At 40.0% G+C, this 27,796-nt stretch overlaps 1 protein-coding gene across 12 annotated transcripts in view; it reads right to left on the reverse strand.

Annotated features, from left to right (window-relative positions):
- The window catches only part of LOC109909819 (aspartyl/asparaginyl beta-hydroxylase), a 48,210-nt gene that overhangs the window by 11,765 nt on the left and 8,649 nt on the right, over nt 1-27,796 (reverse strand). The window contains exons 2-13 of one of the 12 annotated variants that reach the window (XM_031796739.1): nt 24,034-24,216; nt 21,765-21,809; nt 20,883-20,951; nt 7,041-7,109; nt 4,629-4,655; nt 4,498-4,539; nt 3,521-3,562; nt 1,475-1,507; nt 1,359-1,391; nt 1,169-1,204; nt 983-1,036; nt 286-378 (exon numbers count right to left, since the gene is read on the reverse strand). In XM_031796739.1, coding sequence (XP_031652599.1) covers nt 286-378; nt 983-1,036; nt 1,169-1,204; nt 1,359-1,391; nt 1,475-1,507; nt 3,521-3,562; nt 4,498-4,539; nt 4,629-4,655; nt 7,041-7,109; nt 20,883-20,951; nt 21,765-21,809; nt 24,034-24,216 — 726 coding nt within the window. Of the gene's footprint in view, nt 1-285; nt 400-982; nt 1,037-1,168; nt 1,205-1,358; nt 1,392-1,474; nt 1,508-3,520; nt 3,563-4,497; nt 4,540-4,628; nt 4,656-7,040; nt 7,110-20,882; nt 20,952-21,764; nt 21,813-24,033; nt 24,217-27,796 lie in introns of all 12 variants that reach the window. The other 11 variants (XM_031796736.1, XM_031796741.1, XM_031796735.1 and 8 more) reach the window with 11 other exon arrangements.

Genomic DNA, 27,796 nt, shown 5'->3' on the forward strand with positions numbered 1-27,796 from the left:
TGCTGCAGCAGCTATGGGAACCACCGCCCAAAAAACATCCGGCACAAATGTTTACTGAGAATAAAGCGTGAACGTGTGTGTTGTTGGTGTGCCGACGTTCTGAATCTCCCTATGGTGTTTTGTCCTCTACCACCACTGGCTCCTCAGCTACAATCCACACGTACAGGTGAGCAGGTACACTGCACTTACAGTAAGAAATCAACACTATTCACAGGAGCATGTGAGAATGTTCCTTTAGAAACCAATGGTTTCAGACTATGGTAGAACACGTGTTATACTCCTAACCTTTCAGTTCTGGAACAAATTCAGCTTCCAGTTCCGGAACAGATTCCACCTCTGGTTCCACGTCAGCCTCCGGTTCTGGGACTGATTCAGCCTCTGCATTGTATCGCAGTTGTACTAAAGATTAGATTTCAGTGCCATATGTAAGATTGGGGACTTATCTAAGATATTCCATTGGTGTGTGTTTGTGTGTGAGACAGAGTGTGTGTGTTTGTGTGTGAGACAGAGTGTGTGTGTGTTTGTGTGTGAGACAGAGTGTGTGTGTGTTTGTGTGTGAGACAGAGTGTGTGTGTGTTTGTGTGTGAGACAGAGTGTGTGTGTGTTTGTGTGTGAGACAGAGTGTGTGTGTGTTTGTGTGTGAGACAGAGTGTGTGTGTGTTTGTGTGTGAGACAGAGTGTGTGTGTGTTTGTGTGTGAGACAGAGTGTGTGTGTGTTGTGTGTGAGACAGAGTGTGTGTGTGTTGTGTGTGTGAGACAGAGTGTGTGTGTGTTGTGTGTGAGACAGAGTGTGTGTGTGTTGTGTGTGAGACAGAGTGTGTGTGTGTTGTGTGTGAGACAGAGTGTGTGTGTGTTGTGTGTGTGACAGAGTGTGTGTGTGTTGTGTGTGTGACAGAGTGTGTGTGTGTTGTGTGTGAGACAGAGTATGTGTGTGTTGTGTGTGAGACAGAGTATGTGTGTGTTTGTGTGTGCATGCATGCACCTGTTTCCTTTGTCTCCGGGGAGCCTGGTTGGTTTTTGTATTGCTTTGATTCTTCTGCAAGACAAGCAAATAAAACACGTCATAAATACACTAAGTAGATACAGACCATTCACAACGTCTAATAAACACACCATCACCAATGGTCATATTGAAACGTATAAATGTAGAATCAGTACTGTGGCTTACCTAGTGTCTGCTGTGGCTGTGCCTTCTCGACCAATTCTGAAAATATACATCCACTGTTTATTTAGTGCAAAAATGTCTGCTTAGTATTCAGTGCAAGGTTACAGTTAAGACCAGTTAACCAAGGAGAAGGCAAGGAAGGAGAGTAGAAGAGTATTTGGCCAATGAATAATCAAAACATTCTGAATCTCACCTCCTTTCATGTCAATGGCATTGTTTTCATCCTCTAAAAAATAAATGCAAAACAGACTCATGTAAGTATGAATGAGTTAAAGACACACGGTAAAACAAAATTGAAGACATACTAACCATAAGGATGTGTTGCTTCATCTCTACTATCATCTAAGGAGAGACAGGACAGAACATTTAAAAACGTTAACTATCATGCTAAAACACAGAGTAGCTTATAAAGGTACTGGTACGATAAGTAGTAGGGATGTAACGACTCTGGATTCAAAATGTTTAAGATGCAATCGTATTGGTCCACTGACCCCAAACCGATCCAAATGTAGCGGTCAGAAAATCAACTCAAACGTTACTAAAATGTTTTGCTTCTATTACTTTCCGCCTACCTTCTGAAAATGAGTCATCTTTTGTGACAACTGGTGCATCCTCTGCTTCAGTGTGGAACTAAGCACGTAACTGTGTTGAGTGTCATTGATCTACATGTCATTTTGCATGCTGAACAGCCCTAGGCCAGGGTTCCACAACTGGCGGCCCGTGGTTCTCTTTGGCCCCCCCAAGCTCTGAGCAAAAAATAATCATAAATATATACAGTACCAGACAGAAGTGGACACACCTACTCATTGCAGTGTTTTTCTTTTTATTATTTTCTACATTGTAGAATAATAGTGGAGACATCAAAATGATTAAATAACACATTTGGAAACATGTAGTAACCCAAAAAAACTCAAAATATATTTTATATTTGAGATTCTTCAAGTTGGTTGAGAGAATGCCATGAGTGTGGAAAGCTGTCAGAGACAAAGGGTGTCGACTTTGAAGAATCTCAAATATAAAATATTTAGATTTGTTTAACTTTTTTTTGGTTACTACATGATTCCAAAAGTCAATACCCTTTGCCTCGATGACAGCTTTCCACATTATGGCAAGAACAGCTCAAATAAGCAAAGAGAAACGACAGTCCATCATTACTTTAAGACATAAAAGGTCAGTCGATACGGAAAATGTCAAGAACTTTGAAAGTTTCTTCAAGTGCAGTCACAAGAACCATCAAGCTCTAAGATGAAACTGGCTCTCACGAGGACCGCCACAGGAAAGGAAGACAAAGAGTTATCCTCTGCAGCAGAGGATAAGTTCATTAGAGAGTTAACAGGCTCAGAAAACGCAGCCCAAATAAATGCTTCACGGAGTTTAAGTAACAGACACATCTCAACATCAACTGTTCAGAGAAGACTGGGTGTGAGTCAAGAAATACTAGCAATGGACATTAGACTGGTGGAAAATGATTCTTTGGTCTGAGTCCAAATGTGATATTTTTTCTTTATGAGACGCAGAGTAGGTGACTGGATGATCTCTGCATGTGTGGTTCAGACCGTGAAGCATGGAGGAGATGGTATGATGGTGCTTTGTTGGGGACACTAATCACAATTTATTTTTAATTCAAGGCACACTTAACCTGCATGGCTACCACAGCATTCTGCAGCAATACGCCATCCAGTCTGCTTTGCGCTTAGTGGGACTATAATTTATTTTTCAAAAGGATACCTTTAGGCTGAGTAAGGGCTATTTGACCAAGGAGTACTGCATCTGATGACCTAATTTGAATCTCAAATATATTATGATTTGTTTAACACTTTTTGGGTTACTACATGATTTCATATGTGTTATTTCATAGTTGATGTCTTTACTATTATTCTACAATGTAGAAAATAGTAAAACTAAAGAAAAAACCCTTGAATGAGTAGGTATGTCCAAACCTTTGACTGGTACTGTATCTAATAATCTTAAAAACGGGAGAGATGCATCTCTAATGAATATATATTTTGACATTTATTGAACCTTTATATAAAACTAGGCAAGTCTGTTAATAATAAATTCTTATTTTAGGCCTACCCAAGCCAAACCCGGATGACGCTGGGCCAATTGTGTGCCGCTCTACGGGACTGCCAATCTCGGCTGGATGTGATACAGCCTGGATTCGAACCAGGAACTGTAGTGACGCCTCTTGCACAGAGATGCAGTGACTTAGACCGCTGCGCCACTCGGTTACAGTACGAGTATGTAAAAGAGCCTATTTTGTGATTTATTATAACATGTTGTGCAAACCATTGCTATGACATAGCATGTGATTTATAATTGTTGTCACATTTCATTAAGAGATGTAAAACATACCTGGGATAAAATCATCTGATATCGGGGGGAGAGGGACAGCAGCTGAAATTACATTGACATGAAGCTTGAGGAAGAGAGAATAAATACTGAAACTTGGAAGGCAGTCACACCATACTGTACAGCAGAAGCTTTTTAACTAGGGTTAAACTGAGCTTGATGGCATTTCAAACTAAGCCGGTTTGCAGTTATGTGCTTTAGCCTATTGCTGTTGTGGCCATTGACAGGTACAGAATGCTTTAATTGGCAGGTAGTGGGCCAATCCAGGGCTTCCCCATTATTACTTTCCCCAGGCGGGTCGTATCAGTTTGTACAGTTGCCAGAAACGCTCCTGCTACCTTTTCGGGTGGTTCTCAAGGCCCCCAAAGAAACATCCAGGGTCTAGTTAAGAAACATTTTCTATGGGAATAGGAGAGGAAGCACTGGGCCAAGCAGGTTACTGGTCCTGCCATTGCTTTGACCTCTCCAGCCTTTTCAGAAGGAAGAGCCATCACAGTAGGGTTAAAAGGTATAGTATTAAAATGAATGGAGCCTAGCAATTGCCTCATCTTTCCAAAGGTATTATCATAACCTGTGCGGCAGAGCAATCTCAATACAAAAAATAAATCAATGTTATGATAAGATCTCTGAATCTGAATAACAGCTTTTTATTGAATTCCAAATCAGAATGATAAGAACGAGTTACACGAAATAATGGATAAAGAGGCTGGTGCCGATTTAGTATCCATCCAAAACGGATTGGGCCAAGAGTTCTTCTATGGGTTCATACTTTGGAGGGCTTGCAGAGATAAGACAGCCAAAGTTGAAAATTAGTCCATTTTTTTACTGATCAACGGATGTGTAATGTCTTCTTCGGGCATTTGATCTGTCTCTGTGTGGCCGACACCAACGATGCTACATGGACTGAGGTGAGTGGAGAGAAGAGCACTACAAGCTCTTGACTACCTCTATCATTCACTATTAGTCTGAGTCACACAAACCTTGGATTTCAGATTCCACATCCGTGTTCTGAGATCCATCAACTGTTATGAGTAACGACATTAAAAAGGTCAGTGGATAGGCTAGTGAATGTTACAGGCTGATGGTTAAGACGGAAAGAGAGAAAATATACCATCATCATCAGGAGGGGGTACAGCATCTGGAAGGAACAGACAGGACATGTATTGCTATTGCAAATGGACAGAAACCAATTATATTCTGTGATTCCATTATTCTGCAATGAAGCACAGCAACAGAGCGAGTGGAATGTATTTTCCTCAAGAGTCACAGTACACATATCTCCCCACTGAAACAGTATGCCAACAGCCTGACATGTTGATGGGACTATGCTTAGCTACACATGGTGGAAATGGAACAGCAGTTGATATAAGCCATGATGACAGTATGTAGCAGGTAATAATGATGTTTACATTCGTACCCTGGTGGGATTGGTACAGACCATGTTTTATCAAGAGGGGTATTCACCTTCCTCTACCTGGACAGCAGCCTCAAATGAGCCTGCTTTAACCTCCAGTTTCCCCTCAAAAGATTCCTCAGAGGTAGCTTCCGATTTGACTAGAGCTCCCTCAGCATTTGGACTCCTCCCTTCAAGGGCCTGCAGATCCTGTGACGGTGGATGCTGCTCTTCTTCCTCAGTCCTCTCTGTTGTCTGGACAACTTCAATAACAATGGGCTCGGCTCAAAAGTAGAATTTTACAATCCAAGGACATTCGTTTAGGGCAGGGACTCTATCCTTATGAAGACATGTTTGTCAAAACGCATCTGTCGTAAGTGGGAGTTTTACCCTCTCTTTGAGATACAAACCACAGCTTACATTGACTTTTGTCCTTCATTTTTAGACGAGTTGGCAGTAGTGCATGGCCAGGTAGTGTAGCACGACTATCATTTGTCGTTGTAGCTGTATGGGGTTCTGCTGTTCATTCAAATATCTTCCCTTAGTGACAGTCGCTGACCAAATACCAAAGTCATGCTAGAGAATGTGTACCGGTTGTGGGTCGTTCCATGGGTCCTACAGTGCAAACTCTGCCCATCACATTGAATGAGGATTTCCAACACACCTATACTACGTGGTGTTTTAAGATGTTTATCTATGTAACGAAACATTGTTGAATAATAGCGAAGACATCAAAACTATGAAATAATACACATGGAATCATGTAGTAACCAAAAAAAGTGTTAAAGAAATCCAAATATCTTTTATATTTGAGACTCTTTAAAGTAGCCACCCTTTGCCTTGATGACAGCTTTGCACACCCGTGGCATTCTCTCGGCAAGCTTCATGAGGTAATCACCTGCAATTCACCTCAATTAACAGGTGTGCCTTGTTAAAATGTTAATTTGTGGAATTTCTTTGCTTCTTAATTCATTTGAGCCAATCAGTTGTATCGTGACAAGGTAGGGGTGGTATACAAAAGTGGGTCTAGTGGAAATCTATCATTTGGTCTGATGAGTCCAAATTTGAGATTTTTGGTTCCAACAGACTTGTTTTTGTGAGATGCAGAGTAGGTGAACGGATGATCTCCCCCGTGTAGTTCCCACCATGAAGCATGGAGGAGGAGGAGGTCTGATGGTGTGGGTGTGCTTTGCTGGTGACACTGTCTGTGATTTATTTAGAATTCAAGGCACACTTAACCAGCATGGCTACCACAGCATTCTGCAGCGATGCTCCATCCCATCTGGTTTGCACTTAGTGGGATTATCATTTGCTTTTCAACAGGACAATGATCCAACACACCTCCAGGCTGTGTAAGGGCTATTTGACCAAGGAGAGTGATGGAGTGCTGCATCAGATGACTTGGCCTCCACAATCACCCGAACTCAACCCAATTGATATGGTTTGGGATGAGTTGGACTGCAGAGTGAAGGAAAAGCAGCCAACAAGTGCTCCACATGTGGGAACTTCTTAAAAAGACTGTTGGAAAATAATTCCAGGTGAACCTGGTTGAGAGAATGCGAAGAGTGTGCAAAGCTGTCATCAAGACAAAGGGTGGCTACTTTGAAGAATCAAAAACATATTTTTTTTGTTTAACACCTTTTTGTTTACTACATGATTCCATGTGTGTTATTTCATAGTTTTGATGTCTTTACTATTATTCTACAATGTAAAAATAAAGGAAACCCCTTCAATGAGTAGGTGTGTCCAAACATGTGACTGGTACTGTAGCTGTAGGACAGGACAAATACATTTTCTGTTAACAAATAAGCCCAGAGGGCTTCAGTTGAGTGAGAGTTACACCCACTCTAACCTGTCCTCGAACAAAATAAATGTAAAAGAATCTGGTGAGGATATGTACACAGGCGTCTTTGACATCACAGTATTTTTTTCAATGTAGTATCACACCCTCATTGTCTCTTGGTCAGGCTAGATGGATCAAATCACATTATGCATCTGTGTTTTTGGGGTAAGAAGAGTACGTTTGTGTAAGTAAGATAATACCTTCCTTTATGCAATATGAATGGACACTAAGTTTGTCCCTTGCATGGAATCCTTGAAAAACAATCACTCAAGAAGGTGTGGTCTTACCTGGTTCTTTCACAGCAGATTCCTCCTTGGCTTCCCTCAGCAACACAGAAACCGGCCTCTCCTTCAGTCCTGTTAGTTTGGAAATGTTCATGTGGGCATGTGAAACATTAGGTAACAAAAAAAAAAGCTGCCATTTCTCACCACCACACAACTCTAGAAACCCAATCTCAGCTAGTCTATTTGCAACACAGACAAAACAATAACTATTTCACAAGAGTATCAATTTCAACTGTCAGGAATATGATTGATTTAAATACATTCATATGTTACAAAAAGTGAGAATAACCAAAGAATTAGGTATTTTGTAGAGCCCGACCGATATATTGGCTCACCGATATTAAAATCGGCCTTGTACCGATAACCAATATTCTATAAATAGGATGACAAAAGGGAATCACTTGTCTGAACACTTGCGGTCAATCTCATGACATATCATTATTCTCACAATGTAAGAAATCAATATCTGAAGCATAGTGATTAGACAATTGCTCTTTTGGATGCCAAATTATGAGAAGTCAGTGTAGAAAATGTCACTTTTTATTTCCCCGCAGTAAAAAAAAATGTTTTGTCCCCCTCCCAAAAAATCGTTATCGGAAACCAAAAAAAACACATTGATCGGGCTCTGGTCTTTTGAACCATAAGGCCAATAAATGAAAGAATAGTTTCTATAAAGATTAAGGGAAATTAAATGAAAGTCATCATCAACAATGCACAACTGACTTGGGTTTACAGTTTGACGTAACAGTGCCTGATCCAGCAGGTATGGGAACACTTCCATGGGCCATTAGTCACACAGATGGATATAGCATCCTGAACTATTAACCCCCTCCCAACTTGATTGGTTGTTTTAAGGGGATCCTTTGACAGTCCTGGCCATGCCCTAAGCAATGTCAACATTGACAGTTTATCAATCACATATCAGGGGAATCTGACCGAAAAGGGCACTACTCCTAATGTAAAGAACAAAATATGTATTACATGCTTGAAGATGAAACAGGTTGGGCTACAACATTTTGTATGAAAGTTGCTATAGATAAAGTAGTTATTGCTATTGAAGGAGCACACACCAATTTGAGAACTGATCTTTAATAATCAGAGGCTTTACATTGAGGATACAAGCTTTCCTTATCTGGTATAATTGCATTTTTGGAACAAAAACTAAGTCAGTAATGATATGATTCAACAAATAACCTGAAATTGGTGTTTCAGCAGTACTACCAGCACCTAATAAGATTTATGCTTCACAAAATTAAGAAAAGGCCTACATATAATTATGAAAATACACCTCAGCTGTTTCAAACAAAGACACAAAAACAAAGCTTCTAAAAAAAGGTAGTCTTTTTTTCTGTCATCCAATTTCTAAATAATACTTTTACAGCAATAACACAGTACAGGTAGGATTTACAACTGGTAAATGGCAATAACACAGTACAGGTAGGATTTACAACTGGTAAATGGCAATAACACAGTACAGGTAGGATTTACAACTGGTAAATGGCAATAACACACAGTACAGGTAGGATTTACAACTGGTAAATGGCAATAACACAGTACAGGTAGGATTTACAACTGGTAAATGGCAATAACACACAGTACAGGTAGGATTTACAACTGGTAAATGGCAATAACACAGTACAGGTAGGATTTACAACTGGTAAATGGCAATAACACAGTACAGGTAGGATTTACAACTGGTAAATGGCAATAACAGTGCTCTAAAGAGTTGGTAGGTTTTTCCACCCGGAGAGTTTCACCCTCTCATTAAAAAGGCATAATGAAGTATCTACGAAAAAATCTATGTACAGCCTGGTTTCATAAGGCTTTTCACATAATATGCAAAGAGGTGCCCAGGATTTACTGCAGATACATTTCTCTCTAAAGGATCAATCTTATTGTCATCACACACAAAAAAACCTACAATAGCTAGCTAACACAATAAATATTATTTAACTAGCATATAAGTGGAAAGCGAAAACTGATAGACTCAATTGTTAACTGTCAACTGTGTGCTATAGCGCTCGTATTTAAGACAGGTATTTTACAGACATTTCAATTCACTGAGAAACATCTTATACTAACACAAATATCTCTTTCGTTTTCAAAATGGAGAATAATTTTTGGTTGCTTCAAGCAAATGATCATACTTCATGTCTCTAGTCTGAGATGATCTTACTTCATGTCTCTAGTCTAAGATGATCTTACTTCATGTCTCGTCAGAAATGATCATACTTCATGTCTCGCCAGAAATGATCATACTTCATGTCTCGCCAGAAATGATCATACTTCGTGTCTCTAGTCTGAAATGATCATACTTCATGTCTCTAGTCTGAAATGATCATACTTCATGTCTCTAGTCTGAAATGATCATACTTCATGTCTCTAGTCTGAAATGATCATACTTCATGTCTCTAGTCTGAAATGATCATACTTCATGTCTCTAGTCTGAAATGATCATACTTCATGTCTCTAGTCTGAAATGATCATACTTCATGTCTCGTCAGAAATGATCATACTTCATGTCTCGTCAGAAATGATCATACTTCATGTCTCGTCAGAAATGATCATACTTCATGTCTCTAGTCTGAAATGATCATACTTCATGTCTCTAGTCTGAAATGATCATACTTCATGTCTCTAGTCTGAAATGATCATACTTCATGTCTCGTCAGAAATGGTCATACTTCATGTCTCGTCAGAAATGGTCATACTTCATGTCTCTAGTCTGAAATGATCATACTTCATGTCTCGTCAGAAATGTTTTGTTTTTTTCTGTCATCTTTTGACATTATTATGACATTACCACTTTTATGTTAGAAAATGATGATGATGTAAATGTTTGTAACAAAGTAAAGAATACACATTTTAGTCGTTGCTCTTATATTGCAATGTAACTAGTTTTAAAGTAGTGTACGCACTATCAGTGATTTGCAGGGTACAAAAAGTCCACAAATGAAAGAAAGACAGATACCCACACACTAATGAATGCGTGGCCTGAATGTGATGGAGTTCAGCACCATCAATTATATTTGCTCAATTCCTAGCCCCTCAGACACACGTGTAGATCTGAAGGGGTGGCATAGGTGTAAACAATATGGCGGAACACCCATCCAGCCAATCAGAAGAAAAGATGAAGCAAACACTGCATTACATATACCTTTCTGATCCCTTCAGATATACCGCCTTTTCTTTGAATAACCGTTCTTTTTAAACTCTGTCCTTCCCTGTCTTCTCCGGGGTTAACTGTTCCATCTTGACCTTGGTTTGACTAGGCACTCATTCTTTAACCACTCTTGATCTTTAGCAGCCATCTCTTTGGCTTGTTGCTCCTTCACTGCCCTCTCTTTGACTACCATCTCCTTTTCAGATTTTTCTTTGGCTACCCATTCTCTCTCCATCCTCTCCTTTTCCTTGGTGGCCCGTTCCATCTCAATCCTCTCCTTTTCTTCTCCCTCTTTCTCTAGTCTTTCCTTTTCTGCCTTCTCTTTGGTTGATCGCTCCTTTTCCAGTCTTTCCAGCTCTGCCTTCTCCTTTGCTATTCTCTCTCTGCCTTTTTGTTCAACAATTTCTACTTATGTGCCTTCTCAGCTTCCCTCGGTTTTTTGAGCCTCTCTTTTTCTACTCTCTCCTTCTCCTCTGCTTCCCCTAGCCTATCTTTCTCTGCTTGCTCATGTGCTCTCCTTTCATGCGCTCTCATTTCCTCCTTTTCCTTCTAAAATTGAGCCTCTAGCATTTCCTGGGCTTTTTGTGCCGCCTCCTGCCTCCTAAGCATTGACAAATTGTCTCTCGTCCTCTTTGGTCAGGATACTCCTCACTTCAGCCATTGCGGCAATTTTTTTGGCTTCAATCCTCTCCTGGATCATCCTCAACGGTTCCCTTAATGCAGCCTTTAATTTCCTCCCAAGTTCAATAGTTGGGTGCTCTGGGGGTTGGAAACTTGTTTTAAAGGGCAGTATGTTAACACCCCTTCAATTTTCCCCTACCAATGGCACATGCTAGGAGGTTTTATTGAGCTTTGTTTAGGGCTGTCAAACGACAAAACAAAAAAAAACAAGTTAATTGCAGGATTTGCTGGAATTAAATCACAAATTCGAAATTTGCTCAAATTAAGCTGTAACGCAAGTTTGTTTTTAATAAAAAGCATTACAAGAATAATGCCAAATTCCAAATGTAACGCCATGTTCATTTTCAAGACCTCATTTTTAAAATAGTCATGGGTCTTTGTCTCTGAACAACTGGTTATCAATATACAGTTTATCGACCACGTTAGCTATGCGTTTCCCTTTCAATCTATTTTCCTTGAAAATTGGATACAGAACTTTACACCGTTCTGAAATTTCCTTCGGGAACTGGTCATTCCTGCCTGTTTTCGTGCCAGCAAGTATTTTACCCAGGCTTTTAACCATTATTTTATCTTTAACCTCTTATGGCTGCGATCCCCGTACAGAGATCAACATTCGGGGAAATTTCAGAGTGACAAACTAAAAATGCAATGTCGTAACATTAAACATTCTTGAAAATGCAAGTGTCTTAGATCCTTCAAAAGATTCGAATCTTGGTAATCAAACTACATTTTCCGATTTAAAATAGCTATTACAGAGAACAAATGCCATGCTTTTGTTTGAGAAGAGCAATCAACAACAAACATTTTCCGCCATGACAGTTGACACATTCACATCTGAAGGTAAAATTAAGAATTACATTCTGATATGTTGCTCTTATTTCTCTTCCTGAGGGTCCCAGTGATGAAATGAAGTGCCGTTTTCTTTGATAAAATCAATTTTTATAGCCTAAAACGAAACATTTTGTAAACCGTTTGTGTCGTGAATTCCATCTCTATCAACTTTTGACGGAGCATTCGACGTAATTACACACACTAAACAATCGTTTATCTAGTCATAGTTGGTTTCATTGCAATCCTCTGGATGTTTGCAACACAACCAAACTTGATTGTTTTTTTGCGGGGAGTATTGACCGAAGTGAACTGATTTGAAGACAATGAGCAAAGACCTCATTGCGCACCAATAATATTAGCGAAGCTTCGTTGATTGACTGTATTTCCAATGACCACTGATCTTCTTGAAATCTAGCTGGGTAGATAGCCAATGAGCTGAGGTAAACGCCAGTATGTGATGGTTATGGGTTGGACCACCATCCCTTGTTTGTAAACGCACGCATAACGAACTTCATTCTCACCATTGACCATCAGACTAGTTGCAGTCACGCTGTTACGCACAGCAGTGTTTTGGAAAGTAGTATTTTGGAAGCAGTATTTTGGAAAGTATTTTTTCAACGATTTCATTGAAGATATCATGGCGAATAAATCAGGAAAAGCGAAGTCCAAGTATACAGATTTGCACTAGATTATAGAAGAGATTGATTGGGAAAGTGAGACAATTTTTTTGTTTGAGGAATCTTTGAGTGAACAGTTATGATTCAAACATTGAGGAGCTGTTTCTGCAAGGACAGGGCGTACTTCTGGACTGGTAAGTGCTAATGCCGTTTTATGAAGAAAAAAAAAAGAAAAGAAAAAAAATTATATATATACACACATACATACACACACACAGTGGGGCAAAAAAGTATTTAGTCAGCCACCAATTGTGCAAGCTCTCCCACTTAAAAAGATGAGAGGCCTGTAATTTTCATCATAGGTACACTTCAACTATGACAGTCAAAATGAGGAAAAAAAATATCCAGAAAATCACATTGTAGGATTTTTTATGAATTTGTGGAAAATATGTATTTGGTCAATAACAAGTTTCTCAATACTTTGTTATATACCCTTTGTTGGCAATGACAGAGGTCAAACGTTTTCTGTAAGTTTCCACCCCCATGCTGTTTCCACCCCCATGCTTCACAGTAGGTATGATGTTCTTTGGATGCAACTCAGAATTCTTTGTCCTCCAAACACGACGAGTTGAGTTTTTACCAAAAAGTTCTATTTTGGTTTCATCTGACCATATGACATTCTCCCACTCTTCTTCTGGATCATCCAAATGCTCTCTAGCAAACTTCAGACGGGCCTGGACATGTACTGGCTTAAGCCTCTGTACTGGCTTAAGCCGCTCTCATCTTTTTAAGTTGGAGAACTTGCACAATTGGTGGCTGACTAAATACTTTTTTGCCCATCTGTATATACACTGCTCAAAAAATAAATAAAGGGAACACTAAAATAACACATCCTAGATCTGAATGAATGAAATATTCTTTTTTTTTCTTTTCTTTACATAGTTGAATGTGCTGGTACAAGCTTGCTTGTTTTCGTAATATTTGTCTAGTCATATGATTTGTTTTGTTATCAAGATTGAAGTTTATTATCCACCAGATTGTGTAGTGCTAATATTTAGTCTAACTTACCGACATTGAATATTATGTTCTAATCTTGAGGTGGTCTAAACAGCTGTGTTCAGTCTGCCATCTTGAAGACTTCAAGTTAGTTGGTCAATTCAAAAGGAACACTATTCCCGAGGAAATCCAATACTGCGTGGATGCTATGGAGTCTGATCAATCTGAGGACGACGTTGGGAAAAAATATTTTGGGTATTGAGTAGACTGATCCCCCCCATTTCATTGATCCCAAATCCTTATGTAAAGCTTTACAGTGCAATATGTATGTCAATACACACAATAGGCTGACTGGGAAGGTGATTTCACACACAGTCACAGTCCCGCGATAAGAGCTACAATGCTAATATTTACATAAACTCTAAATAGTTGTGTTCTGTGGGTTCACTGAGTAGACTGATACCCCATTTCATTGCCTCACATTCCAACCTTGTTTAACATTATCTAATCTAAATATGGCATGATTCCAACAATTGTAACCTCCTGCATCACTTTCAAAAGAGGTACTTTTATTTTGAAGACAAACCGCAAATTCCACTATTGTGCCTAATCCTTATTGTGGCTAGCTTCACAACACATAACCTGGTCCGGTCATTTGTCACTAGCCAGATGAAGCTAGCTGGCTGCTTATGACGTTAGCTTTGGGCAACAAGGTGAAGTAGCTGACTAGCTATTTATTTTCATGAACTGAAGTTCAATAGGTGAACAACAAGAGGCTACCTAGCTAATACTTACTCACAAGGATTCCTAAATCATTGCAAAGAATAATGAAAATGACTGCAGTTTCTACTGCTCATTGTTTTCAGGCTGGTTGCATAGGTGCTAGCTAGGTACCAAGCTAAAAGCTAGCTACCCCAGAAGTTTCAGTCAAACAAGTAATGATTAATTACCAACGCTGTATTGGAAGCACATCGTTCGTGGCCAGTGTTTACAGACTTTGTACAGCTTTGACAGTCCTACTGATAGTAGTGGTGGCGCTTGGCTTGCAAATACAGAACACACAACATTCTATAATAGAACTGTTATTTGACGTTTATCTTTTTTGACACGCAAAGACCCAAATGGCGTTCCATCGTACGTCGTGAAGCGAATAGCAGTGACGCTATTACTAGGTTACTCCAGTAGGGCAACATTTGTACCTGTGCTCGATCAGTCGGTAAAAACCAACATCACCCAAAACAGAGAACGGTTGACTGTCAAGGGCAATGAATTCCATTTCCTTGGAGTTAATGGATTTTGACTAAGCTGTCTCGCTGAAATTTGATTACTCTTTCAAATGACTGCTCAACTTGTTGACTGTTCGAGCCACACAGCAGACATTGTGGGCTAGGTTAGGAATGCTGTGTTGCACATGTAACGCAACATTTTACATGGGGTCATTACATCATGTACCTACGTTATATTGGTATGCACGTCAGCTTTGATATGTTGGCATTTTTAGCTAATATCGGTCGATTCCAATATGTTCACCGATATATCGTGCATCCCTACTCACAACCATTAAAATAAGTAGGCTACCTTTTGGATTTTCTGTTTTTGGAACAGGAACCTCAAATCTTCTCCGCTGACATTTTTTCAGAGGACAAATAGAAAGAAAGTCTAACTTCTCTAGGGTAGGGGGCAGCATTTGTAATTTTGGATGAAAAGTGTGCCCAAATTAAACTTCTACTCGGGCCCAGAAGATAGGATTTGCATATAATTGGTAGATTTGGATAGAAGACTAAAGTTTCCAAAACTGTTAAAATAGTGTTGTTGTAGTTTTCTATTCAATGCCATTACAGTATCCATTGACTTAGGACTCAAATTGCAGTTCCTATGCCTTCCACCAGACGTCAACAGTCTTTAGAAATTGTTTCAGGCTTGTATTCTGACAAATGAGAGAGTAAGAGCAGTCTGAATGAGTGGACCCTGCCGTGTCACAGAGCTTTTTCATGCGCGTGACCGAGAGAGTGCCTTTCTTGTTTACCTTTTATATTGACAACGTTATTGTCCGGTTGAAATATTATTGATTATTTCATATGGCATGCTTCTATGAACTTTACGGATACAATTTTGATTTTTTTGTCTGCCTGTTGTGACTCCGTTTGAGCCTGTGGATTACTGAAGAAAACGCGAACAAAACGGAGGTTTTTGGAAAAAAAAGAGACTTTATCGAACGAAAAGGAACATTTATCAAATAAATGAATGTCTTCTGAGTGCAACCATATGAAGATCATCAAGGTAAGTAATTAATTTTCTCTCTATTTCTGACTTGTGTAACTCTTTTACTTGGCTGGTTACTGTTTGTAATGATTTGTCTGCTGGGCTGTCAAAAAAGATAAATCAAGAAGAATTGATCATGCTATTCCAGAGTACATCATCACTCCAAAGTCAACCTCAGTTTCTGAAAACAACTAAGTTAATCAAATGCGCTGCCAATTTCATTGTCCTTCATGAGACACAAATGTAACCAAACTATATCTATCTATACACACACACACACACACAGTGCCTTCGGAAAGTATTCAGGCCCTTTGACCTTTTCACATTTTGTTACGTTAGTCTCATACATTTTTTATTGAATACAAAGAAAATCCTCAGCAATCTACACACAACACCCCATAATGACAAAGCGAAAACAGGTTTTTATAAATATACAAAAAGGACAAATACCTATTTACATATGTATTCAGACCCTTTGCTATGGGACTTGAAATTGAGCTCAGGTGCATCCTGTTTCCATTGATTATCCTTGACATGTTTCCACAACTTGGAGTGTTAAATTCAATTGATTGGACATGATTTGGAAAAGCACACACCTGTCTGTTTAAAAGGTCCCAAAGTTGACAGTGCATGTCAGAGCAAAAACCAAGCCATAAGGTTGAAGGAAGTCTGTAGAACTCCGAGAAGGGATTGTGTCAAGGCACAGATCTGGGGAAGGGTACCAAAAAATGTCTGCAGCATTGAAGGTCCCCAAGAACGAAGGGGCCTCCCCATCATTCTTAAATGGAAAAAGTTTGGGACCACCAAGACTCTTCCTAGAGCTGGCCACCCGCCCAAACTGAGCAATCAGGGGAGAAGGTCCTCGGTCTGGGACCAGATGGTCACTCTGACAGAGCTCTAGTTCCTCTGTGGAGATGGGGGAACCTTCCAGAAGGACAACCGATCAGGACTTTATGGTAGAGTGGCTAGACAGAAGCTACTCCTCAGTAAAAGACACGACAGCCCGCTTGGAGTTTGCCAAAAGGAACCTAAACACCCTCAGACTATGAGAAACAACATTCTCTGGTCTGATGAGACCAAGATTGAACTCTTTGGCCTGAATGCCAAGCGTCACGTCTGGAGGAAACCTGGCACCATCCCTACAGTGAAGCATGGTGGTGGCAGCATCATGCTGTGGGTGTGTTTTTCAGCGGCAGGGACTAGTCAGGATTGAGGCAAAGATGAATAGAGACACCCTTGACGAAAACCTGCTTCAGAGCGCTCAGGAACTCAGACTGGGGCGAAGGTTCACCTTCCTAATCACAGTGCAAAGACAACACAGGAGTGGCTTCGGGACCAGTCTCAAAGTCCTTGAGTGGCCCAGCCAGAGCCCGGATTTCAACCAAAGCGAAAATCTCTGGAGAGACCTGAAAATAGCCGTGCAGCAACACTACCCATCCAACCTGACAGGGCTTGAGAGGATCTGCAGAGATGAATGGGAGAAATTCCCCAAATACAAGCTTGGAGCGTCATACCCAAGGAGACTTGAGGCTGTAGTCGCTGCTAAAGGTGCTTTAACAAAGTAATAAGTAAAGGGTCTGAACACTTATGTAAATGTTATATTTCCATTTGTAAAAAAAATATAAAATTAGCAAACATTTCAAAAAACCTGTTTCTGCTTTGTCATTATGAGTTATGTATAGATTGATGAGGGGGAAAAAAACGATTTAATCAATTTTAGTGTAAGGTTGTAACGTAACAAAATATGGAAAAATTCAAGGGGTCTGAAAACTTTCCAAATGCACTACTGAGATGCCATTGTGCCTTGCAAAAGCCTGCAGGAGCTGCAGTTTGTCTTACATCATACACATTCACAGTCTAACCACAAAACAGAGAGGATTTAGGCTCCAAACATGAATTGGACAGGATTGTAGAGGAGTAGGTTGGCTACCACTGGATGAAGAAAAATTTGAAATGAGACTGTTCATCTGTTAACAGTTAAAAATAATCCAGCCTCTCTACTTGCACAACTTGAGTCCGAACTCAGGTCTTCGTTGGCTACACACTAGCTAAAACTCCTATTTTCTCTCTCGCTCTTCAAAATGAGAGGCAACAGCGTAACACAAGCTAATTCAACCACAGTTTTGACTGAGGTGTTGCATGTGGTTTTGTCTACTATAATTTGCTTCCAGGTCAAAACACCACAAGTTTTCTACCTCTGATCCCTGACTGCTGAACAGTCTGTCAAAAGGTGTTTTCAAAATCCCTGGCAGACACGCAAACAGAGCCACGGGTCACAGTCCAGAGAAGGTTGATTCTCACAAAGTGTCCATGTCATGCCCACCAGAAATGGTTTTAAAACACACACGCGCAAACAAAACAGGACAATTTTATTCCCAAAGGAGAATAAAATCATTCTGGACAATAAATAACACTGGGAACGATACCTTTTGGTTGTCCTCTAATTATGTCAAATGAAAGAAGAACCATTAGCTACAGTGACACATTTCGACATGGTATGTTTTTTTTTTTTTAAAGGACGCAGGGTCATGAGAGAGTTGAGCAACAAACAGAAAATGTTGGCCAATGACAACACGCACAGACCAACCAGGGGGAAGTACCTTTTTTCAGCCTTTCCATTTTGGGAGCAGGAACTTTGAGCTCTTTTTCATGTAACATACAAACAAAACCAAAAAAGAAATTAGAGACAGCATGGACCATGTCGGAGGGGACTGTACGTGCCAATTCCAAAGTGTGCATCATAGCGCCAATTTGACACGATCGCTCCATCAATATCAAACAGAAACCAGTCACTTATTCCTATCCTGTACAAAACGCATCAAATACTTAATCGATGCCCATAACAGTTGACAGTGCCCATGCTTGTAGACAGACACTAAATATAAGAGTTCAATCAACATATTTATTTCATAGACAGACGTTCAAACTACCTCACAACATAAAATATCTGAACACTGCATTTTGTTTATGTCAAGATATTAATAGGCTAGGGCAACATCTTGCAATATGCCTACTTAAAATGGCCTAAACGGTTGTCCCTCCAGTCTGAAACAGAAATACACCCCTCAGTCACCATGACCTTTGGTAAATAAAACTGAAAACAGTCCGAAACCCCTCAGTAAATACTTAGCCCATGGCCACAAGTCAACGTGGACGACATTCCCAAACTCTGGGGTTCATGCTGACCTTTATGGGTCTGTTTAGAAAGAGATGGGTGAAGTTCAGGAACTTCTCTTCAATCCAATAATAGCATGGTGGCATATTAGCAGTTAAAAGTTTAACAAACATAAGTACCAAAACATTAGTTGCACATTCAGAGAATAGGCCCCGCTCAAGTGGTCATTCACATTGCATCATTCCAACAACACACTCAGTGTTAGCACTTCCAATATGTAAGCCTAATAACATCGAGTAATAGGAATTTAAGAAAATCAGTCTTCCTTGACCTACTGCTGGGTAAAGAGGCGACTTCTAGACTTAGTCTTAGGACAGACAATGCAAATAGATACAGCACGTTTTTAATTAAGTTTACATTACTACATTATTACAGTACAACAAGCTAACTAAACAAAGTTGATCAACGCTGACGTCCTCTGTTACTGAGTATAAAAACTACATGAACTGCAGTATCTAACGTTGCTTAAAAAGCTACATGACATCATTTTTTTCCTAATTAAACTAGGAGTCACCTGAACTGCAACATCCAACGTTATCAGAAGCCTGAACAGTTATGTAGATGGTGAGTGAATGGTTATATAGATAGAAGAAATGGACATTACAGTAAAAGGAATTACTGTAAGGCTTAAGAGTAAAGATTAAGTGATTATTTACATTTAAAAAATTAATTACAACTAAATGCGAAACACAGTTTAACTTGGAAAAATGAAAAGATTAGAATAGCACAAAGGATTCATTCAGGTCAGAAAACAGATTAGCAAAGAATTAGTGCATCACAATGACGGTGAGAAGTACAGATTGCAGAATCTTAGAAAAAGTACAAAGCATAGTCCCAAAAATCCAGGTCAATATTCCCAATGGCAAGCACCACTGCAGCAAGGCCAAAGTCGACGAGGACAAAAACATAATATCCTTATTTCAGACACTCTTTTCACAGAGTCCTTCATTTGACAGGATTAGCGCCAGATTCAACTTCCTCCAGTTAAAGATGAGGGGGGGGGGGTGACCTTAGACCTCACCCAGTAGACTACTCTCCGTCTGCTCCTCGTGGATGGCAGGCTAATAGGCGAATGCTCAGGAGCTTTTGGCTATTGATCCTGTAGGTCTAATATAACGCCCTGAACCCCACCGTCATTCTGGGACATACCAGCATCACCCTCCTCCTCCTCCTCCTCCTCTGCTGTCTGACTCTCTGGAATCTCTGGATCCTTCTCTACGGGAGGAGTGATCACATCATAGAGAAACGTGAAGAAGCCGTAAAACCAATCAGAGCCTTCCTCGGCTAAAATACCGAAGATTTCCTCTAGGGAATCTGCGTTTTCATTAGTAATTTCACCGCCATCTTTGGTCAAGCCTGACGAGAGAGAGAGGAGAAAAACAAGGGGGAGAGAAGAGGAGCGAGAGGATAGAGGATGGAGAGGGAGGGAAGAGAAATGAATAAAGTGGATGGTAATGCAGGAAAGAGAGAGGCGTATAAGTCGAATAGAAGAGCGGCAAGAAAATACCCCCCTTTAATAGTTGTGTAGCGCTCTTGAAAGTGTCGAATAATGAAATGTCGTTGCCAGCTATGTTCAGGGATTGTGGTCGGTAAGGTAGAGTCTTTTGTTCTGGTCTTTGATTGGTTTAGTCTTTATTAGTCCCATTATTTATTAGGATACACAGGACAAGAGCTATTAGGCTAGGCATAGTGGGAAATGAGAAGTGTCAGGAATAAAGCAGTATTTTAGATACTGTACATGCGGCAGGTGACCAACGTTACAACAACCATAAGCAATATTGTTGGTTTTCAGCACAAATGCACAACGGAAATGTAGACTGTCGAAGTTAAATAACGCTGTGTAGATGCTGCCACAGGACTTCAAGCTCTTTTGAGCCGTATACTAAATTAAATAGCTACTGCTGAACAACTCTGTGCAGGAATACTTACATGGAACTATTTGTTAAACAAAGACTGGCAGTTTTTAAAGCCACCCACTTGAGTTTTTCCCCATTGAAGTAAGCTCTAAGTAAGCTGTTAAGTTCATGGCACTGGTACTCAAACACAAGAAAACCAAGTCAGTCATGCATGAGTAACATTTTAGAGGTCACAAAAAGGTCATTATTAGAAAATGCACTTGCCGAGTAGTACTTTGGCGTCCTCCACATCGAAGTCGCCGTCGCCATCTGCGTCATACGCTGAAAGTTTACCTGCAAAAAGGGAATAGTCTTAAAGTCATATCATAAACAATGTTCATAGTACAGTCCTTTCCACAAATGAGCCTGTTCTTGGCCTTTCCATCAAAATCATTGTGTGTGTGTGGGGGTCTAGGGGAAATACACTTCCTCTGTAATTACAGACAGTTAATAGGTCATTGGGATTCTTTAATGTGACTCTCCTGATTTTAGTGATACTTCACTACTTGCCAATGAAGTCATACTATGGTGTTCAGAGTGGAAACCATATCATATCTACAGCTCAGCTCTGAATTCCTTCTGTCTTTCTGAGAGGGAAGTTGTGGTCATACTGCAGCAGCAGTATATGAAGCGGCAACCACTCGACTAGCCCTAGGCCTACCACAGCCGAATACAGGCAGCTTGATGTAGCCAACCAGTACAGCCCCTGGATAGGACGCTAGTGGGTCGCAGGGCCTTGATGAAATGAAGCTATACCTTCAATCCAAAGAATTTGCTTCTTCAAAATCAGATTAAAAAAACATTTAGTATGAGTCAAAGCCTAATAAAAAGGGACTAGTAAAAACAAACCAATCAAAAGACCAGGAAAAGAAACATCAACAAGCCATGCAACATACATGCCATTTAGCAGACACGTTAATCTAAATGATTTAGTCATGCGTGCATTACATTTTCGTATGGGTGGTCCTAGAGGGAACACCAGTAAGACAATTATGTTGTACTGCATATTGTTAAATCATTATTTTGAGGCATACTATAATGTAATCTATTCAAAACTAATAACAGATAGAATTGAAGATTGGTGATACATGCAAGTAAAGACCATACCTTGTAAAACCTCTGAAAAGTTAAAACGGAATTCCTTTGCTCTCTCTGCTTTGCAAGATAAAAAAAGACACACAGGAGCAGTTTGTTTATAGGGACATCATCAATATCAAAAGTTAATGAAACAGTAACAGTGTCAGTATTACTTCATGTTACACATTAAATTGGGAACTAAAATGAAAAAAAAAAAAAAACATTTTTACAAAACCCTCTTACTAATTTCAAATTCCTCTTTCCCCCTTAAATTTTCTTCAAAAAGTCATGGCCTTCTGTCAGAAACGGATCTCTGTCTAAACCACATAATGCCTTCTCAGAATCATACAGGAAGTAAGTGGCGTTCTCATGCACCTACAGAAAGCTTTGTGGTCAGAACATCATCTATAGGGGATTACTCAATTTAGGCTAAACACTCCAGGTTGAAATGTAGCATACAAACTAGGGATGCATGATATAGCGGTATGCATATCGGAATAGTCGCTAAAAATGCCAACATCGGCCCGATGTCTAGTTTAACGCCGATGTGCAAAATCGATGTCAAAGCTGACCTGCATACCCACATAACGTAGGTAGATGACGTGCGTACCCACATAACGTAGGTAGATGACGTGCGTACCCACATAACGTAGGTAGATGACGTGCGTACCCACATAACGTAGGTAGATGACGTGCGTACCCACATAACGTAGGTAGATGACGTGCGTACCCACATAACGTAGGTAGATGACGTGCGTACCCACATAACGTAGGTAGATGACGTGCGTACCCACATAACGTAGGTAGATGACGTGCGTACCCACATAACGTAGGTAGATGACGTGCGTACCCACATAACGTAGGTAGATGACGTGCGTACCCACATAACGTAGGTAGATGACGTGCGTACCCACATAACGTAGGTAGATGACGTGCGTACCCACATAACGTAGGTAGATGACGTGCGTACCCACATAACGTAGGTAGATGACGTGCGTACCCACATAACGTAGGTAGATGACGTGCGTACCCACATAACGTAGGTAGATGACGTGCGTACCCACATAACGTAGGTAGATGACGTGCGTACCCACATAACGTAGGTAGACGACGTGCGTACCCACTCAACGTAGGTAGACGACATGCGTACCCACATAACGTAGGTAGACGACGTGCATACCCACATAACGTAGGTAGACGACGTGCATACCCACATAACGTAGGTAGACGACGTGCATACCCACATAACGTAGGTAGACGACGTGCATACCCACATAACGTAGGTAGACGACGTGCATACCCACATAACGTAGGTAGATGACGTGCATACCCACATAACGTAGGTAGATGACGTGCATACCCACATAACGTAGGTAGATGACGTGCATACCCACATAACCACATAACGTAGGTAGATGACTAATGACGCCACAAAAAAATATAGCGTTAACATGCAACATAGCATTCCTAACCTAGCCCACAATGTCTACTATGTGGATCGAGCAGTCAACAAGTCGCGCAGTCATTTGAAGGGTTTACGTGACATGTTACAGACACAGCTGGACAAGATGGAAACGAACACAGTGACAGTGCACAACGAGGAAGAGAGGCCATGGACACAGAGTTGAAAGTTCACTGCTTGACATGTATGATGAAATCCTGGTTGAGACTGAACAAATGAACAATGAAACAGCACAGTAAGTGAAATAAATAGGTTTTGATTATGTTTTACTGGTAATGGGGACATCTGTAAATGCCAACAAAATAACTTTTTGGTCAGTGTGTGTGTTTCAACTATTTCACTGTACTAGAATGCGTAAAAAGGCTGTATTGGTATCGAGTTTTTTTAGCAAGGAAAATGTCTAATCGGTGCATCCCTAATACAAACAACCCAATGCCCTAAATTTGACATGATATGCTGTATATTGCAATACATACATTTTGTAACATTGTGCATTTTTATATTTAATCAGATATAACTTAATTCTTATTGTAACACAAAAGGGCGCTTTGTTATTTACAGCCTGTTGATAGTTACTTAGAAATTACTTGTTAAAACAGTAGCCTGATTAAATAATACTTCCATGGTAATTACACTTTGGTTTCTTTGAAATTCATTGACATACCATTTTTTTGTAGTTAGTAGTTACCAATAGTGTGTAATTCTTTGAGGTGAGTATTGTAACCACAAAAGGTTCCTTTGTGAGTAACATGTCAATACCAGGTACCAGCTTAAACCGAGCTGTAAAATAAAGCATTACTGTTTATTATAGGGCTGTGGGGAGGTCAGGTGACTCACCGATGACATTGTCGTAGTCCACCAGGTCAAACCACACCACGGCCACAGAGCTCCAAACCCCTAGCAGGGCCAGCACCATGAACCAGGTGAAGATCTTTGTTCCGCTAAAACCACCACCGCTAGCAGCAACAGAAGCCTCCACTTTCACACCATTCTTATTCACCACTGCTGCAGGCTTCACCTCTGGAAAAGGACACAATGATTAGGTTAATAATTCTGACTGGAACATAGGCTACCGGGACATATCTCAGTCATTCTTACTGGAGCATACTGTAGGCTACGCTACTGGGACATACAGTGCCTTGCAAAAGTATTCAGACCCCTTGGATTTCTTCACATTTTGTTGTGTTACAAAATGATTTAAAAATAGATTTATTGCAATGTTTTGTCAACAATCTACACAAAATATTATGCCATGTCAAAGTTCATGATTTTTTCAAATATAGTTTTTTTTTTTTAAGACTATTTCAAAAGAAGGTCGTTGCATAAGTACTCAGTTCCCTGAATCAATACATGTTAGAAACACCTTTGGCATCCATTACAGCTGTGAGTTTTCTTGGGTAAGTCTATAAGAGTTTGGATTGTGGAATATTTGCCCATTACTCTTTAAAAAAACGTGGAACTCTGTCAAGATGCTGGGGATCATGGCTAAACAGCAATTGTCAGGTCTTGCCATAGATTCAAGCAGATTTAAGCAGACTGAAGCAAGTTTTTCTCTAGGATGTTGCATGTGCTTAGCTCCATCTAGTTTATATTTTATCCTCAAAAACTCCCCACTATTTGCAGATGTCAAACATACCCATACCATGATGCAGCCACAACCAAGCTTGAAAATAAAGAGGCAGACACTCACTCAGTGATGTGTTGGATTTGCCCCAAACTTAAAGCTTTGCATTCAGGCCAAAATGTGTGTTTTGCACTGGCTCAATGCACACTCACTAGACTCTACCTACACACTCACTACAGAGAGTCCAACACACACACACACACACACACACACACACACCACTACTCTGTTTATTATCATCCTGATTGCCTTGTCACTTTTACCCCTTCCCACATGTACTTAATGTATTACCTCAACTACCTCGTGCCACTGCACATTGACTCACTTCCGGCACTCCTTGTATATAGTCTCATTATTACTTTGTGACTATTTGCTAATTTGTTGTACTTTTTAAACGCAATATTACGATTATTTTTTCTCAAATTGTACCTTTATTTATACAGGTTTTTCTCATTGAGATAACATATTTTCCAATAGAGACCTGGTCCAATAGCAGCAGGGGGACCAACGTTTCAGACAAAACATCTTACATACTATAACACAACATTAAACAAAAACATTTTACGTTAAAAACACAAAAGTCTTGACTAAAAACAGCTGGCCTAAAGACAATTACACTCTTCTATGATATATACATCGATCAAGTGTTTAAAGTCCACCAACAAAAGTAGATCATCAAATTTTTTAATGTTCAGGAAAGAATTTCAGGACCACAGAGCTAAGAAACCAAAACTATTTCTAACATGACCTGTTCTAATTTTTGGTACTGTTCGAAGCAAATGAGAATGGGACCGTAATGATATTGATATTTATTTACCGACCTGACTAAAAAAGAATGCCAGTGTTTATGCCTACACAGTATTTAAGCCTGGTCAATGATGACCAGCCAACAGCTCTGTAGAGATCACAATGATGTGTTAAACAATTTTGATTTGTAATGAACCTGAGGGCTGCATGATACACTGAATCAAGTGCTCTCAGGGTAGTGGCTGAGGCCTACAGTGCTGTGAAAAAGAATTTGCCCCCCCCTTCCTGATTTCTTTTTTGCACATGTCACACTTAAATGTTTCAGATCAAACAAATTTAAATATTACCCAAAGATAAACTGCATTTTGTGTTTACTTGGGTAAAGTGATAATTTTATTTATGAAAGGGAAAAAAAAGCTATCCAAACCTTCATGGCCCTGTGTGACAAAGTAATTGTCCCCCCCTTGTTAAATCGTGATTTTACTGTGGTTAATCACATTTTTTGGAAAGCTGAGTTAAATTTCACTAGCCACACCCAGGCCTGATTACTGCCAGACCTGTTGACTCAAGAAATCCCTTAAATAGAACCTGTCGGACAAAGTGAAGTAGGCCAAAAGATCTCAAAAAGCAAGACATCATGCCGCAATCCAAAGAAATTCAGGAGCAGATGAGAAACAAAGTAATTGACATTATCAGTCTGGAAAGGGTTACAAAGCGATTTCTAAAGCTTTGGAACCCCAGCAAACCACGGTGAGCGCCATTATCCACAAATGGAGAAAATTTGGAACAGTGGTGAACCTTCCCAGGAGTGGCAGCGACGACTCACCCTAGAGGTCACAAAAGAACCCACAACCACATCTAAAGAACTGCAGGCCTCACTTGCCTCATTTGTCAGTGTTCACGACTCAACCATAGGAAAGACACTGGGCATAAACAGCATCCATAGCAGAGTTCCAAGGCAAAAACCACTGCTGACCAAAAAGAACAGGCTCGTCTCACTTTTGGCAAAAAACATCTTGATGATCCCCAAGACTTTTGGGAAAATATTCTGTGGACTGAAGAGACAAAAGTTTAACTTTTTGGAAGGTGAAGTCCCGTTACATCTGGCGTAAAAGTAACACAGCATTGTGTGGTCTTGCCCCTCCACCCCTATGCCGGCATATCATGCTCAAGGAAAGCACTGCCAGGATAACGAGGGCAGTACACTAGAGGGGATTGCGCTGTTCCTTTTTAAATATATGTTTATATCAGCCAATCAGCCTTCGCTGTTAGAGCAACAATATACTGGAATGCAATGCCCATGGACTTGAGAAGCTGCACTGATGTATTGTACTTTTAAAATTGAAAACATGGCTAAAAATCTATCCAAACCTGTACATGAGTGGTTCCTCATATGTAAGACAACAGTTGATGACAGTGTTGTTGTTGTTAGAATAATATATTATTGGATGTAATGTATTTGTATTTTGTATTGTGGCTGTGTAATTGTCCTTAGCTCCCACAAGAAATGTTGGTTTTGTTCGATTACGTCCATATTTATGTCCAAATACCTCCGTTTTGTTCGCACGTTTAGTTCACTATTCCAAAAGGCACAATGTGCGAGCGCAAACTCAAGACGAAAAGTCAAGAGTTCCATTACAGTTTGTAGAAACATGTCAAACGATGTTTACAATCAATCCTTAGGGTATTTTATTAATAAATCTTCAATAATATTCCAACCGGACAATAGCGTATTCATTACAGAGGAAAAAGAAGGAACGGCGCGCCCGCGTGACCGCGCAGTGAACAACTGATTGGCCTCAGCCTAGTCCACTTGTTGAAACAACTTTTATTCAACAACCTTCCACAATAGAAGCCTCAAACAACTTTCTAAAGACTGTTGACATCTGCTGGAAGCCTTGGGAAATGCAATCTGGCCCCATAGACACAGCATATTGGATAGGCAATCACTTAAATGAAACTACAAACCTCAGATTTCCCACTTTCTGGTTGGATTTGTCTCAGGTTTTCACCTGCCATATGAGTTCTATTATACTCACAGACATCATTCAAACAGTTTTAGAAACTACAGAGTGTTTCCTATCCAATACTACTAATAATATGCATATATTAGCATCTGGGACAGAGTAGCAGGCAGTTTACTCTGGGCACCTTATTCATCCAAGCTACTCAATACTGCCCCCATCACCAAGAAGTTAAGATTTTTTTGAGGAGCCGAGGGCCCATGCC

This window comes from Oncorhynchus kisutch, linkage group LG18, assembly GCF_002021735.2.
Source record: "Oncorhynchus kisutch isolate 150728-3 linkage group LG18, Okis_V2, whole genome shotgun sequence".
NCBI classification, from domain to species: Eukaryota; Metazoa; Chordata; class Actinopteri; order Salmoniformes; family Salmonidae; genus Oncorhynchus; species Oncorhynchus kisutch.